General features: G+C 39.4%; 1 protein-coding gene across 1 annotated transcript in view; it reads right to left on the bottom strand.

Annotated features, from left to right (window-relative positions):
* Positions 1–26,194, bottom strand: part of USP43 (ubiquitin specific peptidase 43) — a 54,839-nt gene that overhangs the window by 4,512 nt on the left and 24,133 nt on the right. The window contains exons 3-13 of the mRNA XM_075216959.1: positions 18,011–18,108; positions 15,353–15,445; positions 11,251–11,386; positions 10,616–10,760; positions 8,506–8,662; positions 8,284–8,395; positions 5,980–6,083; positions 4,836–4,913; positions 4,057–4,183; positions 2,903–3,236; positions 1,382–1,540 (exon numbers count right to left, since the gene is read on the bottom strand). Coding sequence (XP_075073060.1) covers positions 1,382–1,540; positions 2,903–3,236; positions 4,057–4,183; positions 4,836–4,913; positions 5,980–6,083; positions 8,284–8,395; positions 8,506–8,662; positions 10,616–10,760; positions 11,251–11,386; positions 15,353–15,445; positions 18,011–18,108 — 1,543 coding nt within the window. The remainder of the gene's footprint in view (positions 1–1,381; positions 1,541–2,902; positions 3,237–4,056; positions 4,184–4,835; positions 4,914–5,979; positions 6,084–8,283; positions 8,396–8,505; positions 8,663–10,615; positions 10,761–11,250; positions 11,387–15,352; positions 15,446–18,010; positions 18,109–26,194) is intronic.

Below are 26,194 nucleotides of genomic sequence, written 5' to 3'. Positions count from 1 at the left end.
TAGTGTAACGATGGCATGCACAGCCAATAAATGGAAGCAATCTGAAGGCTGGAAATTCCCTTTAATAACATTAGACCATAGTCACGAAAATAGCGGATATAAGTTTTTCATCTAAGAGAACCTTTATTATTTTTCCTCTCAGTCCAATTAGCATATTCCTATGAAAGGATCATAGAAATGCACATTTAGCATAAATGGTTTCTCTGACAAATTCTTTGCATATATTGATAGAGTCATAATTTCTAAAGTTATTTTATCAATTTTTTAGTCTGAAAATTAAGATAGATTTTTGTTAGTTTGGATTAGCAAAATTAATTGCCAAATTCAAGAAAGATATTTTCATAATATGGTCATAAGAAAATATTTTTTATATCACATTAATACCAATTTGCAAAAAACATCAATCTAGCCGCTGCGTGCAAAATAGATTGTAGGGGTAAGAGTCTGATTTGGGGGAAGACCAGTAAGGGGAGGGGGGGGGGGGGGGGAATTGCAATACTAGATGCGGGAGATGATGAGTGCATAAATTAAAGTTTTTGCAGTGTCTTGTGTGAAATATGTACGTATGCTGAAAATGTTTTTTTAGATGTATGCAGCATGATTTATTTGCCATGTTCTCAATAGGTTCACATAAAAAAAATCAGATGTTCCTAAAAATATTTTCTCCATCATTACAGTCCTGTCACATATATTTAGTTCTATCAATGTCCTGAAAACTTTACAAATTTACATATGTGTATGTACAATTATTACTTTTAAAAAATGTTTTTTTTTACCCCAATAACTTTTCCTCCCTTGTCAAGTAAAAAATTAGGACAAAGTTGTCCATGCCCCGATCAGCCACATCCCTTATCTAAACTGTCCGGTACAAAAAAACAAGACTGTGGGGTATTGCTGTGTAAATTCATGACTGCAGATCCAACCGTTCGTATGTAGGGGGTCTCTCTTTACACCATTACATTTTCATTGACATTGGTGAGGTCTCACTCTCTATATGCCCTGATGGTGGGCAATGCCTAATGAAAACCATTATGCTGGGTACTACAATTTATTGGAATAATGCCTGATCATTTAAGTATGATTTCTGCCTGAAATCGCCTGATAAAACCTCAGAAACAAATGGATGCTGCAGAGTTTCGCAGATATATTGTGTTTTCAAACTGCCGACTGCACGGTTTGGACCTATGGTTGTAAATGCTGAAAAGAAATGTCAGTTATTCACAATCTATCAAATGGCAGCAACAGTGTGTTTTTTAAGTTCCAACACACAATTTCAGGCTGAAGTCGTATTTCAAGTGTCAGGAAAATGTTAAACCAAATTACAGATCTAGCTATCACATTCATACATAAAACAGGATTTGTTTTGCAAAATGATTGTTACCTTTAACTGAGCTGCTGGCAGACCAGGTGGGAATCGCATTTCGCTTTTGGTAAAAAAGAAGATAGGCCCCTCGGGTACAGACCTCATCCTCAAGAACATGTTCCACATTACTGTCATCATAGCTATACCAGCGGGCATCCATTGAGTTCCTGCAGTAGGCTGGGAACACGGCAGAGTACATTAGTAAATAGGCAGCGCTTTTACCTGCTTTAAGCTATTTTGACATTTTGTTTTGTGAGATGTGGAGTATTTTAGCAAAAAAAAGCAAAAAGTTAATAGTTTATCCCCAAAGATTTGGGGAGTTTTCTAATTAGGTGCTTAAGGTATGTGCCTAGAAGGACCTGAACAAGACAACCTCATTGGGTGCCTCTCTTAGGTAGGCCTATACATTCTGGGCCTGAGTCAAGCAACATATCTGCCGATTTTGTGGTATCAGAACCAGAATGAACGCAGCAACGTCCAAGTGATCTTCGAGCGCAAACGACACTTCCTACAGCCTATGATTTCAGGTAAGGAACGGAGTGGGAAATGGGTGGATGCACGTAGGCAATGTACAGTAAGGGCGTCCCGTGCAGCCAAGTCACACTCAGGCGCACACAGAAGTACGCTAGTTTTCTGCTGCTTCTCTTTCTCCAGCTAAAGGTCTAGTGTAAGTCCAGAATATTAGTGATGACAGCTGTATATGAAAACATGTGTAGGCAATCAGAAGCAACTGTAAACATGTCTGTTATGTACAGCAGACATTAAGAACACTCTAATAAATGTTTTTCTAGAAAACAAACACAAAAGATTTAACAAAAAAAAATCAAAAAAAATCTCCAAGACTATAATATCGACATGTAACATTTACTGAGTACATTTCTTTTCTGTGCGTGCTTTTGAGATTTTACGTTCCACATAGGTATTGTATGTAGCCTGCAGTCTGGTCTAGTACAGCAGAGTAACTCTACACCTGTAGTCATCACCACTTGTATCTTTAGATCCGTTCCTTGTGGACTTCGGGAGTATGCAGAGTTGAGTTACGTGCAATTTAAAACAAACACATGCTGCGCTCATTATGCCTTCCTTAATGACTCAGGCCCTTTGTCTATGTGTTCTTCCATGGCATGTATGGCTCCACCCACTTTGATAAGTCAATTTAAATATCTTACATTTCTGCATCCACAGAGCAGATTAATGCTGTATCCCAGGACAACAATAATATACCACTCTTATTATATAAATACATGGCTGAAAGACACAAAACTGAACTAGGAAGGAAAGGCAATGTAATTAGGAAAAGTTGCAGGAGGACATGTTCAAGCCAATAAATTAAAAGTAATTTGAAGGTAATCTACCTGCTTGTTAAAGTACAATACTATACTATACTATACATAGAATCCTGGATGATGCAGTGTATGTGTTCTGTGTCATGTGACAGGTGTGCACCAATGGAATGGAGCTGCTTCCTGACTTGCTAAGATGTATTTGTGTATCACACTTTAGGGTCAGCCAGGTTATTTTAGCATGAAGCTCTCTCACCTGTGTAGTGTCCTCCTTGCAAACTGCCATGATGATTGCACACGGCGTACAGATCATACTGTACATCCAGATGCCTATTCTCCAGCTGGTAGGGTGGCTGCTTCCATGATGACCACTGTCCTAAGGGGCCTCCCTTGACCACATGTGCTGCCATGTCCATGCCAGCCAGGGGGAACCTGACCAGTGTGGACAGTTTGTTCCTGCGGCTACCTACTTGCCGAAACCTTTTAAGGTGGATGATGAGAATGTCCGGGAGAGTCCACAGACTCAGCTTGACCGTTCCTTGCTGCAACACTTTACAGTGGGGGCACCTCCAGGCGTCATCTGGAGCCAGCTGGGACAGACAGAAATAACAAGCTTGGTTACTGAAATAAAAGTTCTTCTTTAGATACAAAGTATGATATATTTATGCACAACAGTGGTTGATTATATTAATGGGGTTTGGAGCCTGAGGTCCTGTGCTGCGAGAAGGCCCAGATGTCCCCCAGATGCATTTATTACTATGACGGGAGATAAAGTGAGCTTCTAGTGAGTGTACACTGCAATGGACTGCACGTTCTTATGCAAGTTATAACTAAATGATGTGTGTTTTAGGGCATTTAACAGTATGTGGAGTCAGGAACATGGCTCTAGCACCACACAGGCCAATGGGAGCTTCAATACACCAATGATAAACAGACATACATTTCTTCAATATAACCAGAGTCTAATGGGCTGTCCACGTTCAGACAACTTTAACTTACTGACCACTGATTCCCCGCAGTAACCTTTACTAATTATGTTCCTTTTATCTTTTAGACTTCATGTTGTGCTTTTCAGCCATATATTTATAGCATCAGAGAAAGTCAATTATTTCCATTGCCCTGGGACATGACAAAGCTGTGCGCTATGCATTGGATGCAATTGCATCCAAACAGCTAATTTGTGTCATGCAACAGGGCAACACATGCTGAGGATAGAAGAACATGGCTGAAAAACACAGAAGGAAGCCACATGTGGCTGCTATGAGCAAGTATATTACTAGCTGCATACATCAAAAAAATGCACTTCAACAACAGGGCATTTGCAGTGTTCACAGACAGCACTGTTACTCTAAAACATACAGGTTTAGAGGTTGATATGCACCGTAGCATAAACACTAGTGTGTTAGTTACCTGTTCTTCTTTGGTGTACAGCTGAAAGCACTCATCCAGTGTACAACTCTGCTGTTGGTGATCCAGTTGCTGATTCCTCACGGATTCATCATCCTGCACTACTTCTTCCTGTATATTCCCAAACAGTCTGAAAGACGATGAAACAATAGCATATTTTTGCAAAAACAGCAATAGGAAAAAAGGTATGTTGCAGTACCCAAAGCAGCCATTAGGTGGCAGACACTAAAAGGTGAGGCTATGAATAACCCTTTCATTGTTATATTCAACAGAAAGATCCATCATCATCATCATTTATTTATATAGCGCCACTAATTCCGCAGCGCTGTACAGAGAACTCACTCACATCAGTCCCTGCACCATTGGAGCTTACAGTCTAAATTCCCTAATATACACACACAGAGACAGAGAGAGAGAGGCACACACAGAGACTAGGGTCAATTTGTTAGCAGCCAATTAACCTACCAGTATGTTTTTTGGAGTGTGGGAGGAAACCGGAGCACCCGGAGGAAACCCACGCAAACACGGGGAGAACATACAAACTCCTCACAGATAAGGCCATGGTCGGGAATTGAACTCATGACCCCAGTGCTGTGACTATGAATAACCCTTTCATTGTTATATTCAACAGAAAGATCCACTAAATGATCACTTAAAAGTAAAAAAAAATAAGAAGTCTATCAACAAGAAAGTAGATAATGAAACATTTGTTTGTTTTCCCAAATCCTGTTAACTCTGCAGCCTATATTTTTTAAAGAGTATAAATTAATACTTGTACATACCTCTCTTTGGTTTTAGGGTCCCATTCTATAGCCAGCTTTACATGGGGCACTTCTCCAGCCCCGCAGAGCTGCAGAGCCCTGTTAAGAAGGGAAGTCAAATATAGGAATTGTCACAGCTGAGCATTTAACAAGTACAAAGTAACATGGTGCATTATTAAGTCTATCCACTGTAAAATCTATAGTTTTCTAACTGCCCTCAATTCCCTTCAACATTACATTTCTTCTATTGAGTCACTATCTCGGGGCTCACATATAGCTAGGACCATTAATGCTCACCTGCACTGCCGCTCGGCTCTCCTCGCACCAGGAGATATGCACTAAAGCTGCTATAAATGAAAGGTCGCTGCTGATTGGAGGAGAGGTGCTTCACTGTTCGAGGGTTGAGAGGGCAATTCAAATATTTATTTTTAAGTGGAGGACCTCGTTACGTTTATATTCTTCCATAATGTATGCGTACAACTTCATTAACAACTAGGCATGTTGTGATAATAACAATGTACAGCAATATTGTCATTCCATGTTCAAACATAAATCATCACCCTAAGTTTATTAGAACACAAAGCAAGAACATCACCATATATTCATTACAGTCATAGCTATACTAATATTTGATGCTTCAAAATAAATATATATATATATATATATATATATATATATATATATATATATATATATATCTCTATCTTCTTGAACATTGCTTCCCTAAGCAGCATGTATCTAGTTACACATTAAATACCATCCTGATTACAATGTAAATAGTGCTCTGTATCTGCATACATGAACACATGTGTGGAATGCAAATCATTCATAGTTATTGGCCTTGCCTGTCCCTTGTATAATCCAACAACTTGCAAAATGTAGTTCACAAAAATAGGAATTTTGCAATACACAACATAGGCACTAGGTGGCAGACACAAAGGAGAGGCTATGAATGATGTGTCACTGCTGAATTCAACAGCTACCTCAAAATGATCCACTCACAGATCACTAAAAGGTAAAAAAAAAATATATATAGCAACAAGAAAGAAGATACTGACATATTTGTTGGTCTCTCCAAACCGTGTATTAGCCAGTCCCTTGGCATACTGGATTCATAGCCATATTTCCAGAGGGATATATTGGCGTTACATGCAGACACACTAACCTGCCCACAGCTGGGTGCTGGAGGGGCCGGGCGTCCTTGGATGATAAGTAGCAGCTGCTCACCGGTGCCCCCACAACTCGAATATGAAAGAAAACTCCTCCGCTCTGCAGAGAGAAAACAGAGCTAAAAAAAATTCCTATGTAATGATGGCAAGCAGCGATGACATATTCCCCTCTCATCTGACCATAACCCCTTCTCCTCACCCTGGGAACATCTACCTGACTATCTCTATAATCCCTTCTTGATGCTGGGCTAAGCCTCAATCTTATAACAACAGAAAGTTGTAACGCCTGTGTAACATAAAATGTATTTGGTACATAAAGCGCTCAGTACTTTCTTCCAACCTTCAAACGCAGCATAACAGCCATATGTGCATGTATCTATGAACATCAGTTACTCACATTTTTGTCATAAAACATGACATACATACAAGGTAATAAAATACATGATTTACTGATAGAGCGTGGTTAGATATTTGTAATCATACAGTCAGTTAAGCCCTAAATATCCAGAGATTCATGAACTACACTCCGGGACAATTTGGATGAAGGATTTTGTTGAGCTGTGATGTATATAACCAGGTAAATATTATCTAGAACAATGTAATTCAGCCACCTGGCTCTGTGAAGAGTTAACAGCGAGAACAGTTAGCTCTCACCAGCGTTTGAAACACAGTACTTTGTAAGATGGATCACGCTCAGTTAGGTCTCAATAAACAATCCACAATATAATTAATTTCTACACTCGATGAGTGTTCTATGCACTGCTATAGAGCAGGAATGTGATGATTGACAGGAGAAATCCCCTCAGAGTAAAATACTTGCTAGTGCATTTATATTTAAACCAGCTCTTACAGGTACTGATTTCCCCTCCCCTCCGACCTTAAAAGAGCAGATCTACTACATATTATTCCTAGTACCTTTTATGACAGCAGAATACTATCTTATCTTCTGCTGTTAAAAGGTAAAATGATTGAAAACACTGAAGTGTGCCCATTTCTGTGTCTAGACCAGGAACATCATATGTAAATGAAGATTTAGGTCTTATGACTATCGTCACCCTTCCTCTAACTAGCAGTGTGGTGGTCATTCCTTCCTATGGGACATGCATCATTTGACAAAACTGGTACTGATGACAAGAAGCTTAACTAACTAACTAACCTAGCTATGTACATCTCTCTTTGGGAATTATACTTTAAATGTCTGAAAGAAGTAGATAAGTATTATATACGCTACATTTTAAACCCCGATTTGAGGTACAATTACCATGAAACATCAAAACTGCCAAATATTGATTCTGATAACATTTAGGGGTAGATTCAATTCCCCCTGTTGTTCTTTAGAACAATGCGGCCCGCGCACTATTATCGTTACTACGGTAATAGCTGCGCATCATTACAGTTACTGCAGTCATTTCTCGTTGCCCTGTGAGCCGGGAGCAAAAATCTCTGTTAAAATTACCCTAGTAACAGAAATAGTACGCAGCCCGCGTTGTTCTAAAGAACGACGCAAGGAATTGAATCTACCCCTTAGAGTATGAGACATGAAGATGGAAACAATGGGTAGCAAAATCACTCAGTGCACGTCCAGAACCAGGAGATACGGCCGAGAAAGCGGCCCTGTACGCTGCGTGCGTGGGCACAATGGACACTTACTACGGCCGATGATTTAAAGGAGTGAACGGGGCGGGGAAGGGGTATTTACAGTGAGAGCGTGTCAAGCTCGAGCACAAACCGCCACGTCCGAACCCAGCTCTGGGTGTCTCAAAGTTACTTGTTTTTCTGCCATATCGCTTGCACCAGCTATAGGGCTAGTCTAAGTCCAGCACACCTGTAATAATGTCCATTATGCACAGTAGACATTAAGGGCAGCATAATAAAGGTTTTTGAAGGGAAAAAAAAAAACAAAAAAAAAACTTTTTTTTACATTTCCATGAACAATCATAAATGACGATATTATTTACAGGTAACATTAATTGCTTAATATTTATTAATATTTATTTTCTGTGCGTTCTTTTGATATTTTATATTCCACATAGGTATTGTACGTAAACCTACACCTGTAGTCATCACCACACATATCTTTAGATCCATTTCTTGTTGGCATTGGCTGTATAGAAAGCTGATTTAGGTAAGGTGTATAACAAACGCATGATGTGCTCAGTATGAGTGCCTTAATGAATCCAGTATCTTCAAGAAAAAGTGTATTCATGTTAATCTAGTTCAAATAACACTTCCATAGATAGCATATAAAGTGTTATAATAATCCCTTAAAATATTATTTTGATGTCCTCAAAGATACTCACAGGGGGATGTGCATTGTTCCTCATCAAATAACGAATCTTTCCCAAGATGCACTGCTCCAGTTGATCCCAAGACATTGTCCTGTCTTCCCTTAATACCATCGGGGGACCAAACCTAATCACGGCAAAATGTCAGCTTTACACTTGGCATGTCTACGTTGTTCAAATATTACAAATGTGCAATCTGTATAGTATTATAAATGCAGTGTTTAAAAAGGCATTTACCTAATGGCCTGCTGACCTGTACCATCCAAGTTGCAGAAGAGCAGCAGAAGTTTAGAGCTGGGTGCCAGGAACTCGGAGGAAACAGAACCTCCTCCAGGCAACCTTGGTGCATCTTGATCAAAGCAGCGAGGGGAAGAAGGAAGGCTGTGAGGGTACCCTGTGTGACAAAATAACTAAAATGTAAATAATGTATTTAAAGGCAAGAAATTCAGATCAATGACAAATCCGGATAGAGTCCTAGATTGCCGTATAAAGCTTTGGTTTATGACCGGTGCAGCTCCGTTCCTAATGATTATCGTTAAACTTCCTAAAACCATGACGCTCTGAATGTTGTGTGTGTGCCAACACGACTACAGGCAAAAAGCAACATATATAAACAGGTGAAGAGGACACACCTCCCAAATGTCCCAATTTTAACGGGACATTCCGATTCGCAGACTAAAAAAAGGGGTGTAAATTAACCAAAAGTGGGTGGAGTTTTAACCACATTTGAGTATTTGCGGGTGGAGTTTGTGCAAACTGGGTTAGGGTTATTTTTGTCCATATTTCATGACTCTATGGGACAATTTCAATTGGCCGCGGACATCACAGTAGAGCGTTTCTTTGTTATTATGGTACCGCAACTCTGTGGATTTCCCTTCACAGCCCTATTGGGGGCGAAGGAAATCCGTGATGTTTCGGTAACACGAAGTGCCTTCGGGTCCGTTCCAGAGGCACTTTGCACTTAATTGACTATGCTCCCATGTGTTCGGAGGTATGAGATGAGAAGCTGTGTTGTATATTTGTTTGGCTTGGTCATAAATAAAATCTGACTTATTACTGGCACATAGGAGAGATATAGAGCATATAAAAACTATACAAACTCAGTATTTAGAGGTGAAACAGAAAAGATGATAAGTGATGTCACTCAAGAGCTTTTTAAGCAAAAAAAAAAAAAAAACCGCTAACAGGACAACGGCAAGAAAAACAAAGACAACTTTTATATAGAAGCCAAGCAGATTTTCAGCAGCTGTTTAATTGCTTGTGTGACAGGGGCTGGAGAAATGACAAACTTCTATGAATTCCTTCCGTTTCGCCACTGACCCAAAATGCTGCTCGCAGCCCAAGCTCCTGTCAACACATGCTATACCGCAGTATCCCCCAGTAGGATGAATGAGAAAAACATTATATGCATATTTCCTCATAGGGATTAATAAAAGCTGTAAACTTCTATCTCCCCTCTATCTACAATGTGACTAAACAAAAAAACAAAAAACAAAAAAAAAGGGTCAGAAAGGGGGGCTGAAAACTGCCCATGTGTACAAAACCCTAAATGATGCAGTGAACAAACGTGAAAAGAGTTATGTTTATCACTATTGTGATTTATGTGGCCTAAAACAGGCTACTAAACTCTCCTATAACACCCAAAGGCTGCTCGGGCCATCCTTGTGCAACTAGAGGCACCACCTCCTTCACCAAGATCCCATCCTCTGTTCTCTCTGCCAGTCACCGTGCTCCAGAATCAGTGATTGCAGAGGAATGTACAGCGAGACATAAATCACCCGCTCCTCCTCCTGCAGTTTCAGTAAGGTGATTCAACAAGAGGAGACTGAGTACTGGGCGGAGGGGAAGGTGTTGCTCTATAAATCCACTAAGGGGCATATTCAATTGTCCGCGGGATTGCCGACAATCCAGCGGTCCGCGCAGGATTACCGTTATTACGGTAATCCTGCGCGGAAAAACCGTTAGTACGGTAATTTACTCGCTGGATTTCAGCTCACAGCTCAGGGAGCTGCGAGCTGAAATCCAGCGAGAGATTACCGTATGAACGGTAATAGTTTTTCCGCGCTCGAACCCGTGGACAATTGAATACCCCCCTAAGTGTATGATAATGACACAAAGACAACATGAGACAGGTTTCAGAATCACAATCTATTCTCCTGGAGACAAGCGACATGGGCTCCCTGTGCTTCAACAGTAAAAAATATAAGCGGTAAGCTCAGTGCAAGAAACTTACATGAAACATTATGTGCGCAAAGCGTTATTACTTATTGCTTTGAGTATAGTGCATACCATTTTATAAGAACCTTCACCTCAAAAAACAATAAGACTTCTGTACTCAGAAACCCACCTGTTCTACAAACGCCGGACACTTTGGGTAAGGGCAGGGGAGTCTGAAAGGCATACACTGGATCTCCTTCAGCAATTGTATTCAGGTCTTCATCATCTGAGAAAGATCTTTGGAATCCACTGGAAAATAACTCCGCCAGTATCACCTTTAGGTAAAGGTTTAACAAGATAGTAACCAAAACAAGTAATAACCCACATGATATAAACATTCTTACTTGTCTGGGACAATTGCAATTTTTGGGCAGATTTTGTAAAACAAAGAAAGACAAAACAAAAGTACCTTACAGGTGTATTTTTGGGACCGGGCACCGTGCTACAACTCGTCTGTCTGGAATTAGCCATACTGTGCGCACATGCAAAGGCACAAGGGCAGGGGAGCAGGTCCAAATTCTGGGCAACTAGTAAAAAAGACCCTGCTCATGACACTAAACCTGTAGAGTCAGAATGGCTGGTCATAGTGGGAGAGGATATGTCTTTTAGTAGAGACATGCACTAACTTACTATGTATTCTTGTTTATTTTTATACCATTTTAAGACCACTGAAATTAAATGTTATAAGATTTGTAGAGTGAACGTTGCTCAGCTCAATAGAAAATCTAAGTTATGTTCTCATGATTAGTGAACAAAACGCATTACCTGATCTGAAGGCATCTTGCCCTCATCAGCCACCATCTGACGCAGAGATGCAATAGTGCCAAACAGAGGCACGGCAAGGCCGATGCGCAGGAACCTTTGCTTCTTGGTTTGGAAAACTAAAGTGATGTTTAGGGCCCTGGAAAAAAAGCAAAGTATTTTGGGTATGATTAATCTAGATACACCAGACAGATTTGCCATCAATGCAATGCTGCGTGTGCGTGTGCGTGTGCGTGTGCGTGTGCGTGTGCGTGTGCGTGTGAAAAGGCTCATCCAATTGACCTGAAATTTGGTATACTGACATTATTTGACAAAAAAATTAGAATAGTGAAGTCAGTTAACTTCCATCATCCCCCTTCCCCCCGTGGGAGGGGTGGTAATGGCTACATTTACGAGTTGAGGGGTCAAACTCATTTTCGTGAGGTAATTTTACCTCATGAACACACATTAAAAAGGGCGCTTGCGTCGGGAAGTAACGCTCTTCCCCTGAGGAGGCCTGGGCTAGGCCCAAATGCATGACAAGAACCTTTTTAACACCTTAAGTAGCTTGATTTGACTAGAATGCATGAGTATCATGCACGGGTTAACACATATACATACATACACACACATATATATATATATATATATATATATACACACACACACACACACACACACATACATACACACACAATTACTAGAGATGCTCACTGACCCCCGTGTTTTGGTTTTGGATCTGGATTAGCTTCGTGTTTTGGTTTTGGCAAAACCGCCCTTGTGTGTTTTGGTTTTGCTTGGTTTTGTTTTGCAATTTGTTAAAAATTTCCATTTTTTTGGCCTAAAATAAAATAATCTTGCGCTCAACCTGTTTCTTGGAAAGGGGGGTAATTCTACAGCTAATAAATGTCAACGAGCGCAGAACGCCCCCCCCCCCCCCTCTGAAAAAAAAACAGAGAAAAAAAAACTAGATTGTGAGCTCCATTGAGTTAGGAGAGTTACGGACTGAAACACTGTGATCCATAAAACTGTATGTGTAATATGAAAAAGAAAAGTAAATAGTAATATACTGAAGTATAGTAATTATGCATAATAACACAACAAACTAATTATCAATCCTCAGTTCCCACAGTTAACACCTTCAGCTCATATGTAGACCGTGAGATGTGTGGGAGCCAGTTGCATGCCGTGGTATTATAGGCATCCACACACTGTAATTATCTGATCTGTTCTCTCTCTTTGTGTCCTGTATAATTTTCTATTGTTGCTCTAATTACAGACCATCTACCCACTTGGCGTGAATTCTCACATTCTCATTTTATAGGATTTTTTATCTGCTATTTTACACTTCTGGCTAATGACAGCTTGATAAGGAAAACGTATGTTTTTCCCCCTATTAAGAGGGGTATGTATACCTGCCTGCCATATATGTGACTAGCCACAGTGGTGCTTGTCATAGCTATACCACCTGCATCCCACCTCTCCCAGAGCCATTACTTACATTTTGCCCTCTGTGTTGTTTTTTTATTATTATTTTATAATTCTTTATTTGTACAACACAGACAGAATACAATTGGTAGTATACAATAATAAATTAAAAAACAAACAAAAAAAAAAAAAAAAAAACCAGGATAATCTTTTTTGTTTTAGTTTTTTTAGACGTTATTTATGGGTTACCCTTCATTGTGTGTACAAATTTATTTCCAAGATTGGAAGAGACAGGGGTAAAGATAGCAAAACTGAGAGAGCCCCTTGTAAGGGTGGAGAAATTACTGAGAAGCTAAGTTAGCGGCGAAAAGTCATAGTATTGCTAAAGAGGGGGGGCCGGGGGGAGTACCCGGCCACAATTTGGAAAGTGTATGTTTTTGCTAAAAACATTAGACTGTCTTATATCATAAATAGCAACCATGTGAGTCAGTTTTCTATTTATAATGATAATATGGTAATCTGTGTGGAGTTTGTATGTTCTCCCCATGTTTGCGTGGGTTTCCTCCGGGTGCTCCGGTTTGCTCCCACACTCCAAAAACATACTGGTAGGTAATTGGCTGCTATCAAATTGACCCTAGTCTGTGTCTGTCTCTGTCTGTCTGTGTGTCTATATTAGGGAATTTAGACTATAAGCTCCAATGGGTCAGGGACTGATGTGATCGAGTTCTCTGTACAGCGCTGCGGAATTAGTAGCACTATATAAATAAATCGTGATGATGACAATGTAGTCCCTGCTTTAATCTATATGGCCATTACAAGCTAATTGCTTTTACAGATGTGACAGAGATAAAAGGAGACCTCTAGTGACCATAGGGGTGCATTATTCCTTACACCACGCAGGGTTTCCAACATAAAAACTGAAGTGGTTACAGAACCCACTGATTATAAGCCAGGACATCAGAACTCACCATTTCTACATACATCATTTACAGGAGTTTATAGATATATTAACATCACTTGTGTATTATAATGCTATTATACTATGTACATGTTACAATACAATACCAGGGGCCCCCCACTTGCCCCTGAGCCAAAGCAGAGGACTCTTCTAAACAGACTCGGAGCAGAGTGGTGGGATCGGGTTAGAGCAGAGTACCAGGCCCTTACCCAGATGTTGCTATAGGTCCCTGCAGTGTACTGTGCCACCCGTGCACACAGCGATCAGTGAGCAGGAAACAGATATAGTCATCCAATCAGAGGTCAGTGATAAAACAAGAGTAGCCTTTGTTTAAAAGTAATCATTAGCATATTTGTTTTTTACTTTTTCACAATTTGTCAACACTATGGTGCTGTTCTATACTATCTCTGGATATTTAATTTCACCTGCACAAAACAGGAAATTCATTACAGCACTTAATCCGCTAAATCCCCAGAAACAGAGATTCCCGGGCAGAACACGTTGGGCCTCAATTAGAGTTCGGAATAAATCCATCAGGAAGAATGTAATATTGCACTTTGTAAAAACCATTTTGTGCTCCAGGGGGAACAAATGTAAAATGTGTGGTCAGATTTAGATTTGGGAGAGGGACAAGTCCTAGCTCAAATCTAAATCAGAGTATTACAATTAAGCTGCCCAGTAATCTGTATTTTTGTGTTACAAAATATATTTGTGCCCCGTATATGGCAACATGGTTTATCCAGGTGTAAATCTGTAGTTGGATTTACTCCTAACGTTAAATCAGATCCTTTATGTGTGGAAAATACACTGTGCTTATAAGGAGACTATGGGAGGGGGGGGGGGGTGTCTCTGTATGGGTATCAAACCATCCAAGTTTATTAAAGTAAAATTGTAGTTTCACCTGTTACTACACTACTCATGTCACTGCCCTAGACAGCATAACCTGGTAATCATATCTTTGCTCTCTCTCATTATTTCCTGCCTCACTTTCACCATCCAGCTGCTCAACTCCTTTTTAAGCCGCCACTCCGGGATCTGCCGGGGAAGACGCTTAAAAAGTTGGATTAGTTTGTGTTGCCAACAATCATCATCATCATCCCTGCATATCGTTCACCAGCACTCCAGCATCCGCAGGACAAGCTGTCTGACAGGTGTATCTGCATCTACATACAGGTCTACTTGAGCTGCAGTTACCTGAACGCTGTACTCGCCCTATTCTCGCCCCCCCTTTCCCTCACCTGTTCCACATCTGTAAACCAGACATACATCCAACACTATACAAGTCTGAAAAATCATTAATATTTTTATATTTTGCTGAGAGAAAAGTATATTACACACTCTTTAATGAGACAGAATTTGAGGAGGTAAATCCTACATTCGGCCAGCGGATAGTAAAATACTGCTGTTAGAGTGAGGTAAGAATCCAGAATTAAGATAAGGTTCACTTAATTTTCCTCCTCCTTGTGACCCCTGCGCCTCTTCATCTACACAGTGTTTGAAGTTTGCTTTCTGCAGCCCAAGAATTTTTTTTCTCACTGAGCAATATACAAAATATATAACTGAACAGTATCTGCCATGACACACAAGCCAAACATGCTGTGGTGATTAAGTCTCAAAGAATTCTGGGAGAAAAACCTTAGCACAGCCATTCTGTGATAATGTTGCTGAATGCTCCCCTCAACATTACTTCACAAATCATTACCTCTAGTCATATTGGGGTAAGGAGTAAGAGCCACTTACCTGGTCTGTCGTAGAGGGATAGGCAAAGAAACACAAAGGAAGGGGTCAAAAGTGTCACTCTGCTTGTGGCAGTGCGGACAGGTGAGCGAAGATCTGAAATGACACCAACGATGGTTAATGCTGACCTATGTGCAGTACATGTTTATACACATAAGAACAGAAACGCAAACAAACAACACTATATTTAGAGGATATGGAGGCAGACAAGGTGTCTGGTGATGAGTAATTATAGCTATGTCATCTTGCTACCCACTATGAAGGGGGATGGGGTGGAGGTAAGGTCTGAGTCACCAATTGTTCCTGCTTGGACAGCATTATCCACCAGAGTATGGACAGTTTGTCAATCCACCATAAATAACATACACGTTCTCAAAAGCAGAGGAAACACAACTGGTTTTAAAAATGTCAGACAAAAAGTTGTTACTGCCAAACTCTCGAAGCCATAATTTAACATTTGAGAACAGGATTTAAATAACATTTATGTGGCAGCACAGTGGCCAAGTGGTTAGCACTTCTGCCTCACAGCCCTGAGTTGAATTCCCGTCCATGGCCTTATCTGTGTGGAATTTGTATGTTCCCCGTGTTTGCGTGGGTTTCCTCTCATGCTCCAAAAACATACAAGTAGGTGAATTGACTGCTATCAAATTGACCCTAGTCAATATATATTTCACTAGGGTCAATTTGATAGCAGTCAAATTGACTGCTATCATATAAATAGAAAACACAATGTTTTCATATCAAAATACTGTGAAACGTACAGCTTGAAGAGACTCCCTGTATAATTATAGTGCACTCATCATCGACACACTGTGAAGCAGACATTTTGGGCTTGATTCATTAAGAAAATGTAAATGCCGATATGTGCCGTATTTTGCACTGCGCATGCCAAGAAACAAACTGCACATCCGTGAACACAGCAACGTCCAGTTCATCTTCGCACGAAAAGGACCCTTACTACAGTCTATGATTTCATGGGCAGAATGGGAAGGAGAACGGGTGTGTGCACTTAGTCAATGTACAGTAGAGCGTGCCAAGCTCAAGCAGCAGCATCCCATTCAACTTTCTGACATCTCTAAGGTATCACTTGCACCAGCTACAGGTTGGACGTAAGAGACGAGTGATAGTGATGACAGTCTCATATACATGCTAGTACATGTGTTTGCAATCAAAGGCAACTGTAACTGCATTTTAGGTACAGTAGACATTAATAACATCCTAATAAATGTATTTCATTTCATTGGGGGAATTTATTTTTTTTATGTTTTTTCCATTACTGACTATACTATTAACAGGTGACAAAAATTGAATACTTTTTTTCTGTGTGTTATTCCACATGTGTATTATACTCATTCTGCTGTGTTTTGTATCTGTCTCAATACATCAAGTGCCGTATAAGTTGAGCGTACCTACACTCGTATTCAACAAGAGACATTTCCTCTTATCTGCTTCTAGTTGAATACGACATGCATATGCAGGACTTTCATGCACTTTTTTTAAAAAACCAAAACAAAAAAAACCCACACGTAATATTTTCATTTCTGTTCCTTAATGAATCAGGCCCATTGTGAGCTGAACCACTATTCAAGACAATGCAGCCTATCATCTTATGAGGCTTGTAGAATTTTGCCTACCTGTAATTTCACTTATGTACGGATTTTGTTTTTTTTATTAATTTTTTGCATGAAGTTCCCCTGAATATGTACTCTTCTGCCCACTGCTCACTGCATTCTCCCAACCTCAAAGTATAGAGAACTTTGAATGGAATCAGATACTTGCTGCACAGTTGTCAAGGTTTGTCCTTCAGAATAGAGAATCTAAAAAATTGTGAATGCCCCTTAGGGGGACCCCAACTATAGCAGTAAAAAAACAAACACCTCACCACAGAAGTGCAGCTTGCACAGGAAAAAATGATTTCAGCACAGAAGTGGTGCAAAACACCATCTATGAATATAATATAAAGTGGAGGAAATACAGCAGGTTTTATTAAAATACAAGTTGAGTGTATAAAGATTTGTGTTGGTACATTCAGGAAACTTTCTAATGCTCCAATTCTAGTACGCCGATTGGCTACAGGTTAGTTCTAGTCCCGCCCACGTCAAAGTCATTAAACACAACTACCCAGAGACACATGCATAAAATTGTAAAAGTCTATTGTATTTTAATTTAGTATTCATTTTTGTAAAACCGTTCTTATAGCTGCTTGACGTCTGTTGGCATTTTCTTAGTTTCATAACTAAACTCATTTGTCTATAAACAGAATGTCGTCTGTTCGTCAATGAGAGGCACTTGCAAACAGCTGTAAACCAGCATCAACTTAAAACCAACATTGTCCTAAACATAGGACTACAATTTCTGTATCCAAGAATATTTAAGCAAATGTTTCTAAATGTGTCAGCATTTCTATTCAGATAAATGAGGTGGATTGTTTGGTGCTTGTTTTCATTATAGAGATTTTCGTCTAAATGAGAACTTACATGTTACCAAATGTTCATAAACAGGTCTTCTTATTTGTTTACATTTTATGTTATGAATTGGTGCATAACACTTTTGTGTAATGAGTTTAAAAATTTGGATGGCCAAATATTGACTTTTAGTGAGTGATGAATTTTGCCCCCAAATATAAACATCCAGTAATATGTCTCTAATTACCATCTGTACCTGTACTTGGCTTGAAAGTGCTCTTGTACAAAGCTATGTTCCTCGTCTGTCTGAGAGGACGGCGAGGAGGTCATCGTATTGTGTTCAGTAACAGAAGACTGCAGGAGCAAGACAAGTAATATGTTAATTATTGAGGGAAAATGACTTTAAATATAATTCCTATCACTTCTATCTCATCCACAAACACATTAGGCAGATATCAGATTAAACAACATGTAAATAAATCACAGTAAATGTATTGCTCGCACAGGGTCTTCAGTATCTTAGCTGTTCTGGGCAGCTATAAATATACCGTACATAGGGCACAAAAGGTGCAGAGATTCTCAAACAATGGGAGGTGTTTGTAGCTGTCCTGTCCAAGTATTCACAAGAAGAGGAACATCTATAAGTTACAAATATGTCCTCACATATAAAGTGTCATTTGTCAATAGTGTATTGGGATTACAAAATCAATTCTATGAAACATATTGAGGCAAGTAATACAATTAGTTTGTACGCTCTAATAAATTATTTTGTTAATTGAAGTACAAAATTTGGCATTGGGCCACAAAAATCAAATTCTATAGCACACAATAAATTGTCAGGATAAGAACACATATTACACAATCGATTTTACTACAGAAATAATCAAGCATTATTTTAGAACAATGTGTTTTATAATATTAAATAATTTGATTTGTCTACAAAAAACATTATATTAACACGTTTCAACTTATCTACATTCATACCACGCTTATGCAAGGTATGAAAAGAACCGGTGGTCAGGGACCTCATGATGCAATTTGCATCATGAAGTGGGCAGGGTCTAAGCACATGATGAAATGATCTGCATCTTCAACCCCTTTGTGCTCACTGAGGTGGGCAGGCTTGATTATGCCGCGTGCATCTTCTCAGCCTGTCCCTGCTGCTCCAATATAGCAAGTTATTTGCCAATTGCAGAACTTTGGCATAGAAAAATAGTTTTTAGTCACTTATTTCTGTCCAACATCATCACATAATTTTTGGGATAATCAAATATTAGGGATATCTACATATTGGATTTAATTTACTGAATAGCTAGAATATTCAACAAAATAGATTTTTGCAGAGAATGTGTCAATCAATCCAAACAACCAATCAAAATGGTAAAATCAACTGGTGTTTTTTAGTTTTTTTTAAAGTATTGTTACCAGTCAATCTGTCACTCAGGTATTCACTAAGATCTGGGAAATGACATCAGTAACCCACAATCCCTTGCTGCATTGTTTACTTGTCTGTATGAAATGAGAGCAATACGTGAAAGAGAAGTAAAAATAAACTGTTCAAAGCAGTGATATTTGTGAATTTCATAATCCCAATTATATCATTCTCCCATAACGTCACTTTAAGCTTCAGTTTTAGAATACATGACTATGCTGCAGTTACCTCATAAGCAGACTGCATTACTGTATGCTACATAGTAATATATATATATATATATATCTCGAATATATAAAAGCCTAGCGGCGTGTGTTAGTGTGTGTGTGGAAAAAACTACCGGGTGACAGAGTGCTCAAGCTGCAGCGCCACCTGCTGGGCGGAGTTATATACTACACTGACCTACTAAATTCTTAGCATTATCTAATATATAAAAGCCTAGCGGCGTGTGTGTGTGGCGATGAAGATGACAAGAACCTTTTTAACACCTTAAGTAGCTTGATTTGACTAGAATGCATGAGTATCATGCACGGGTTAACACATGTATATATATATATATATATATATATATATATATATATATATATATATATATATATATATATATATATATATATATATACACATATACATATACACACACACACACACACACATATACATATTCATACATACACATATCTCTCAAGACGCCTATGTTAAAAGGAATTTCTTATCGCAGGTGATCAATTTATCGGAGAAGCTTATCGATGCTCAGCTCCATGAGGACAGTGACTGGTAGCAGTAATAGAAGCGTTAGCGCTTTACAAGCCCATCTGGTGTCAGTCTCCTTCATTTTATGGCTTTGGAGTATATTTTGTGACACAAGGCGAATTTGTAAGTTTGTAAGTTCTATTTTGTTGCACAAACTGTTGATTTTGTGGATAGCATTGTGCTGGCAGTTGAAACCACAAGCTACTTATTGGTTTTGAATTATTACATGCGATTATATAGGCCACACGATGGCTTTAAAAAACAACTAATTTGCACTATAGAAGGAAGTACAAGATGGAGCAGATCTTTTTTGTCCTAGAATATTGAGTGTGTAAATTAAAATGTACTCTACAATTACTGTTAGATTCTTCAACCGTGCACGATAGGTACATTTAACAACGGATGAGGAAAGAACAGCTAAACCGCAGCACATGTTTGTCCTGAAAAAAGATAATTAAATCTCTGTTAAAAAACAGGATTATATAAAAAATATTAATATGTTAATTTTAATAGCTGCTACTTTGATACAGAGAGTACGGTTAATATTTTAGTTCAAAGAGGACATGGTTAAGTGTAGTTCCATTGAAGTGTAGAATAAATTTGGGCACAGCAAATTTTTTCAAACTAAATTAATGTAAAGATTCTGTGCAGCCAGCCGTGGGTAGGAGGGTAAGCTGCCTTGATAGGATTAGGTGCTGTAAATCCATGGGGTATTTTGTATAATTGAGTAAATATGATCACCAGAAGGATAACACCCACACAGCTTTATGTGGAACTACAACGGCTGCCCTCCTCCCTGAGGAATGAAAATCTTTTCCGATAACAGGAAGCCGGGATGCCAGCCAGTCCCTGGGTATAAAGCTTCCTGGGAGAATTTGGCAGCAGCCAGTATATGACTAGTTTTAATCCTATGGTATGCAAAGGGTTAAAGTCGCCAGTCAGCATCAGAGATAGGGAATTTGTATTTGGAGACCAGAAAATAAAACCGGGTAGATATATATGTTCATAACACAATCATTATCTCAAGCAATTGATGAAGAGACAGATGCACTTTAATGGTGGGGAAGGGGGGGGGGGGGGGGGGAAGGGGGGCCTTATAAGAGGATTGTTAGGAAAGCATCGCAGATCCACTAATGAGACTTCTGCCAAGTAGAGAGTCTGCTCCACAGACTGTGAAGTATAAACCACTTATCCTTCTGTTTTGTACTCTGTATGGCTAACACAGGAGTGTAGTACACCACTTCTCATGGCCACAACAGGCTGCTGCAGGCTGGGAATTGCTGAAAATATCTCTGAAGTGGCTCAACAGTATAACAAAAAAAAAATATTATTAATAATAATAATAATAATAATAATAATAATAATAATAATAATAATAAGGGTACAATGTTAGTGAATAACTGCTTGGATGTAATTTATCTCTTCTGATCTAATGAAATATCTGTTTACTGAACAAGTAACCAGAGTAAAGTGCACAGATCACTGTACAGTGGCAAAGGATAATACATTTAGTATATGGAGTACAAGTATAGTGCAACTGTACAAGGTGCAAGAGTGATTTTATTATTGTATCACAGTCCCGTTTTGCTTTTGTTTGTTTGTTTTAAATCTTTTTGTGTGTGTCAACAATGAACACAAAAATAAGATAGTGACACACAGATTAAGCAATCCAAGTTACACCTCATTTCATATAATACACAGAGTTAAACAGTGGTAAAAATAAACATAGAAATTTATTGGATATATAATAGTCATAAAACAGCAAAAAAGAAAGAAAAAAATAGCAAACAAGAATGAAAAGAAGGCATGTGTTGCTGAGTATTTAGTGGGAAGGGAAGTGTTGGGAACGGCACAGTCCCGAGTTTTAAAGATCTATTCCCAGAATTATTTGTCCCTGTAGAGGAGCCAATTTTTCAGCATTATCCAAACAATAACATTATTTTTTCTACATATAAGATGCCATGCTTACTACAGTTGTTGTTCTCTAGGCCTTATATGAACACTTATTGTGTAGTAGTATGTAAAATTAAGAAAAGTATGTTATAATCCATTCCTCTAACCAGCTCACATATGTCCATATCTACAAAGACTGGTCGGGTGAAGTAGCAAGTTAAACCCTATCACTCCGGTCCAGTACCGCCAAGGCAGCCAAGTATCCGACATCACCTTTACCATAGAGCTTTCTGCATTCCCTCCATACCTGTATGTTGGGGCACGGAGGGGGGGGGGGGGGGGCGGTACAAGTTACCAGGGCCCCCGGGCCTACCTGGGGCCCCCCACTGTCAGGTAGTTTAAAAAAAAAATATGTAAAATTACTTTTTTTTTCCTCCAGAGGGTGGCGTTATGAAAGCTGCAACAACAGGTAGGTGAGAATAACGCCATTTTAAATACATAATGGGGGGGGGATTCAATTGCTGGCGATATGGCGCACGGACATCATGCCGCGCAGATTGCCAGTAATTACGGTAAAAATCTCCACTCATTTTTCCTCGCTCCTCTATGGGGTGAGGAAAAACGAGCGGAGATTTCTGTCAAAATCTCCGCCGCAAAATGTCTCGTTGACGTTGCGAAGACAATTTGTGGCTAATTGAATTCCTCCCATAATGTCATGAGTAGAGAGGCGCAGCCATGGCCTGTGTTGGCCACGCCCCATCTCTTCTTCTGCTATGTGTGTTGGTGGAAAAGGGGGGCCAAGAAAGTTGCTGTACCGCAGCCCTAAATTCCTCTTGGCAGCCCAGCCTGTATGATCACTTTCATACATCCAGTGCATTGATTCAACCCCCAACTCTCTCCATACACCAGATTCATAAAATCCTGCATGAGTATATATTAGATTCCACCTTAATTCACCAGAACGCATACGTTAACTGAGCGGCTACATCAGGGGTGGGCAAACCTGTCCTCAAGGCCCATATCCAGTTCATGTTTTTAGGATTTCTTTAATCATGTACAGCTGAGTTAATCTATTTGGCTGGGTCAGTAATTATCCCACCTGTTTCTACAGACAGAAATCCTAAAAACATGAACTGGATATGGCCCTTGAGGACAGGTTTGCCCACCCCTGGGCTACATAGTAAACCTGTAAATGTGCGATAGCCAGACTCTATCTCTTTTACGCTGCTATGAGAGTGTCAGTTGCTAGGAGAGGACTTCAATATTTGAACTAGTAAAATGCATTCACGAGGTAGAAAGTTATTTATTCTATCTATTATTGATGGATGACAGGGTTGAGGGTTGATATTCAGAAGTATACATTGTGAATAACCATGTCCGATTATTTAAAAAGATTGAACTACTTGTAGCTGGAAACATGGATTAATCCCGATTCGAGTCTAACTTAAAAAGAACAGATTTTGACCAGTTGACCTACATTGGTACCATTCACGTGTGCCAGATAGTGGGTCATCAGCATAAGAAATGTTTCCTCTAAAATGACAAATTTACCATTCCATATCATAAAGGCTTGTCTATACTAAAATGAGCAGTGGTTTTATTGAGAATGTTAATATGATCATGTACAACAGCCAACCTTACCTTGTCCCAATGCATAACAGAAAGTCCTCTGACACAAGCCTATTCATTCATATACACACGCATGGCACTTTATATAGGACCTAGTACTTTCATATACTCTAAATAATCCTACTCAAATGGATCATTATTTTTCTCCATCAACGCCAAGCAATGATAGGATTAGCCAAACAATTTCAAGTATTTTGGCATCTAAATTTGGTAAGGAGCTTTTCATTTTCCAAAGATTGCACCAAACGTTTAGCAAGGGGTGTCAAATACCTCCTCTAAATATTTCTTATACCACTCTGCAGGGAATCCATTGGATCCCGCTGTCGGTTACGATAACGGGAGGTCATGGCTCTTGCCATTTCCAACATAGTAGTCCATTCATTGAGGTATGTGATCTCCACTGACTCATGTCTAGAGAAAGAGCTGGTATATAAAGGCACTCATTTTGTCAACCACATAATTAATCCTAGTGCACTATAGGTGCTTACAAAATATATTCTGCATTAACTGAAACGAGTTAAGTTAGTACTCTGCCATTTGTGCCAATATATGGGCAATATTGCATGTAGGAGTTCTCTTTTTTTCTTTAAAAAAATAAAATAAAACAAAAAAAACCCCATATTTTCAATTTTTATCCCAATTTCAAAAATGTTTAGTAGTTATGCTAAAAGGCTTCACTTTCATGAATACTGGATCAACCCACAAAATGACAGCTTCCATTATGTTTAGGCGACAGGAGAGGTAATTTCCTACTGGTTGCAGTTACCAGTAAAGTTAACATTTCAACTGCAAAAATAGTATTAATAATTCATATGCCACCTACATAATCTATCATGCTCCAGGCAAGCAAACTCGTCACAGTTCAATAGTCACACAAGGCCCATATATTAAGACCTCAACGTATCTGTACTATGTGTGCACCAGAAATAAAAGTGTAAGTTCTGCTATCTAGTGAGAATGTTGCACTTGTCCTAGAACAGGCTGTACTGCATGTACATGGATTTTTAATAGTGTTTGATAAATGTTCCTAGCAGTAACAGTAAACAATAGCTTGGGCTAGACAAATAGTATTTTCCTCAATAGCCTGGAAGGATGTGCTATTAGCAATGTAAGTAAAAGTAATGTAAGGAAAGAGTTGGTCATCACATCATCATCATCATCATTTATTTATATAGCACCAGCAAATTCCGTAGCGCTTTACAATTGGGAACAAACATTAATAAGACAATACTGGGTAATACATACAGACAAAGAGGTAAGAGGGCCCTGCTTGCATACTTACAATCTATAGGACAATGGGAGTTTGAAACACAAGGGCATGTGATACATCATATTGCACACTGGACCAGCTAGAATTGAGTGGGCTGTGTGTGTGGCAATGTTGGTCAGAGGGTTGTTGTCTTGCGTTAGCTGTGTAGAGGACGGTAATAGGGGAGATTAAGATGGTGGTTGAGGAATATCATAAGCTTGTCTGAAGAGGTGGGTTTTCAGAGAACGCTTGAAGGTTTGAAGACTAGAGGAAAGTCTTACTGTGCGTGGGAGGGATTTCCACAAAGTGGGTGCAGCCCAGAAAAAAGTCCTGTAACTGAGAATGGGAGGATGTGATGAGAGTGGAAGAGAGACGCAGATCTTGTGCAGAACGGAGGTGTCGAGTTGGGAGATAGTTTGAGACAAGAGAGGAGATGTATGTCGGTGCAATTTTGTTGATGGCCTTATATGTTAGTAGAAGAATTTTATATTGGATTCGTTGAAATACAGGCAACCAATGTAGAGACTGATAGAGTGGCTCAGCAGAGGAATAACGGACTACTATGTGTGATAGCCAAAGATGGTGGCATAGGACAAAAGCATATCCTGGCTCCTTCACCAGAATACAGCTTTTGGGAGTATGATCCTGACTTAAAGAATACAAATTGTTCTAATTAAAATTTTTGTGAGATGTTTTCACCCTGGTGAGCAGATTTTAAAGTAGGCCTTATTATATAAAACATGGGGTTCCCCTTGAACAGGGGTAGGCAACCTGCGGCTCTCCAGGTGTTGTGAAACTACAAGTCCCAGCATGCTTTGCCAGTAGATGACCAGCAGATAGGTGGCAAGGCATGCTGGGATTTGTAGTTTCACAACACCTGGAGAGCCGCAGGTTGCATACCCCTGCCCTAGAACCCTCTCCACTTACAGGAGAGCACTTTCTTCAGCATGTGATCTTCTCTCCTGTGCAGGTTATCTCCAGAGGTGTGAAATGTAGAAGCCAGCCCTGAAGCCAGCTAGTCTGTAAGCTAGACTCAGAAGGTGATCCGGGATGTCAGACAGCATGATACTGGCTCCCAGGATAATATCTCCCTGCTGTCTGGATGCAGTCTGTCCGGCAGAGAGCAGAACACACTGAGTAATATACTCTATCTGGGATGCACATGGCACTATATATTAAAGAAAAAAACATAACACTAGAGGATCTGGGGACAGGTTTGCTTCATGGATGTTTATATATATATATATATATATATATATATATATATATATTGACATCCAATATATCATATGGTTAACGGTTGTGGCAAAACACACCTGAAAACGACATGCAGTATATGATAAGATGAGACAGTAGAACGAGAGGCACAGTAGGACAGTAAACAGTTAACCCACACCTCCCAAAGCTTCCTCTTGTGGCCTTTACCATGCGAGGAAGTGACCTCAAGCTAGGTGACAGGTACAATACGATTCCGTTATACGCAT

The sequence above is a fragment of the Mixophyes fleayi genome, chromosome 6, assembly GCF_038048845.1.
Source record: "Mixophyes fleayi isolate aMixFle1 chromosome 6, aMixFle1.hap1, whole genome shotgun sequence".
NCBI lineage: Eukaryota > Metazoa > Chordata > Amphibia > Anura > Limnodynastidae > Mixophyes > Mixophyes fleayi.
The sequence above is the reverse complement of the archived record's forward strand: the minus strand, read 5'-3'. Positions and strand labels throughout refer to the sequence as shown.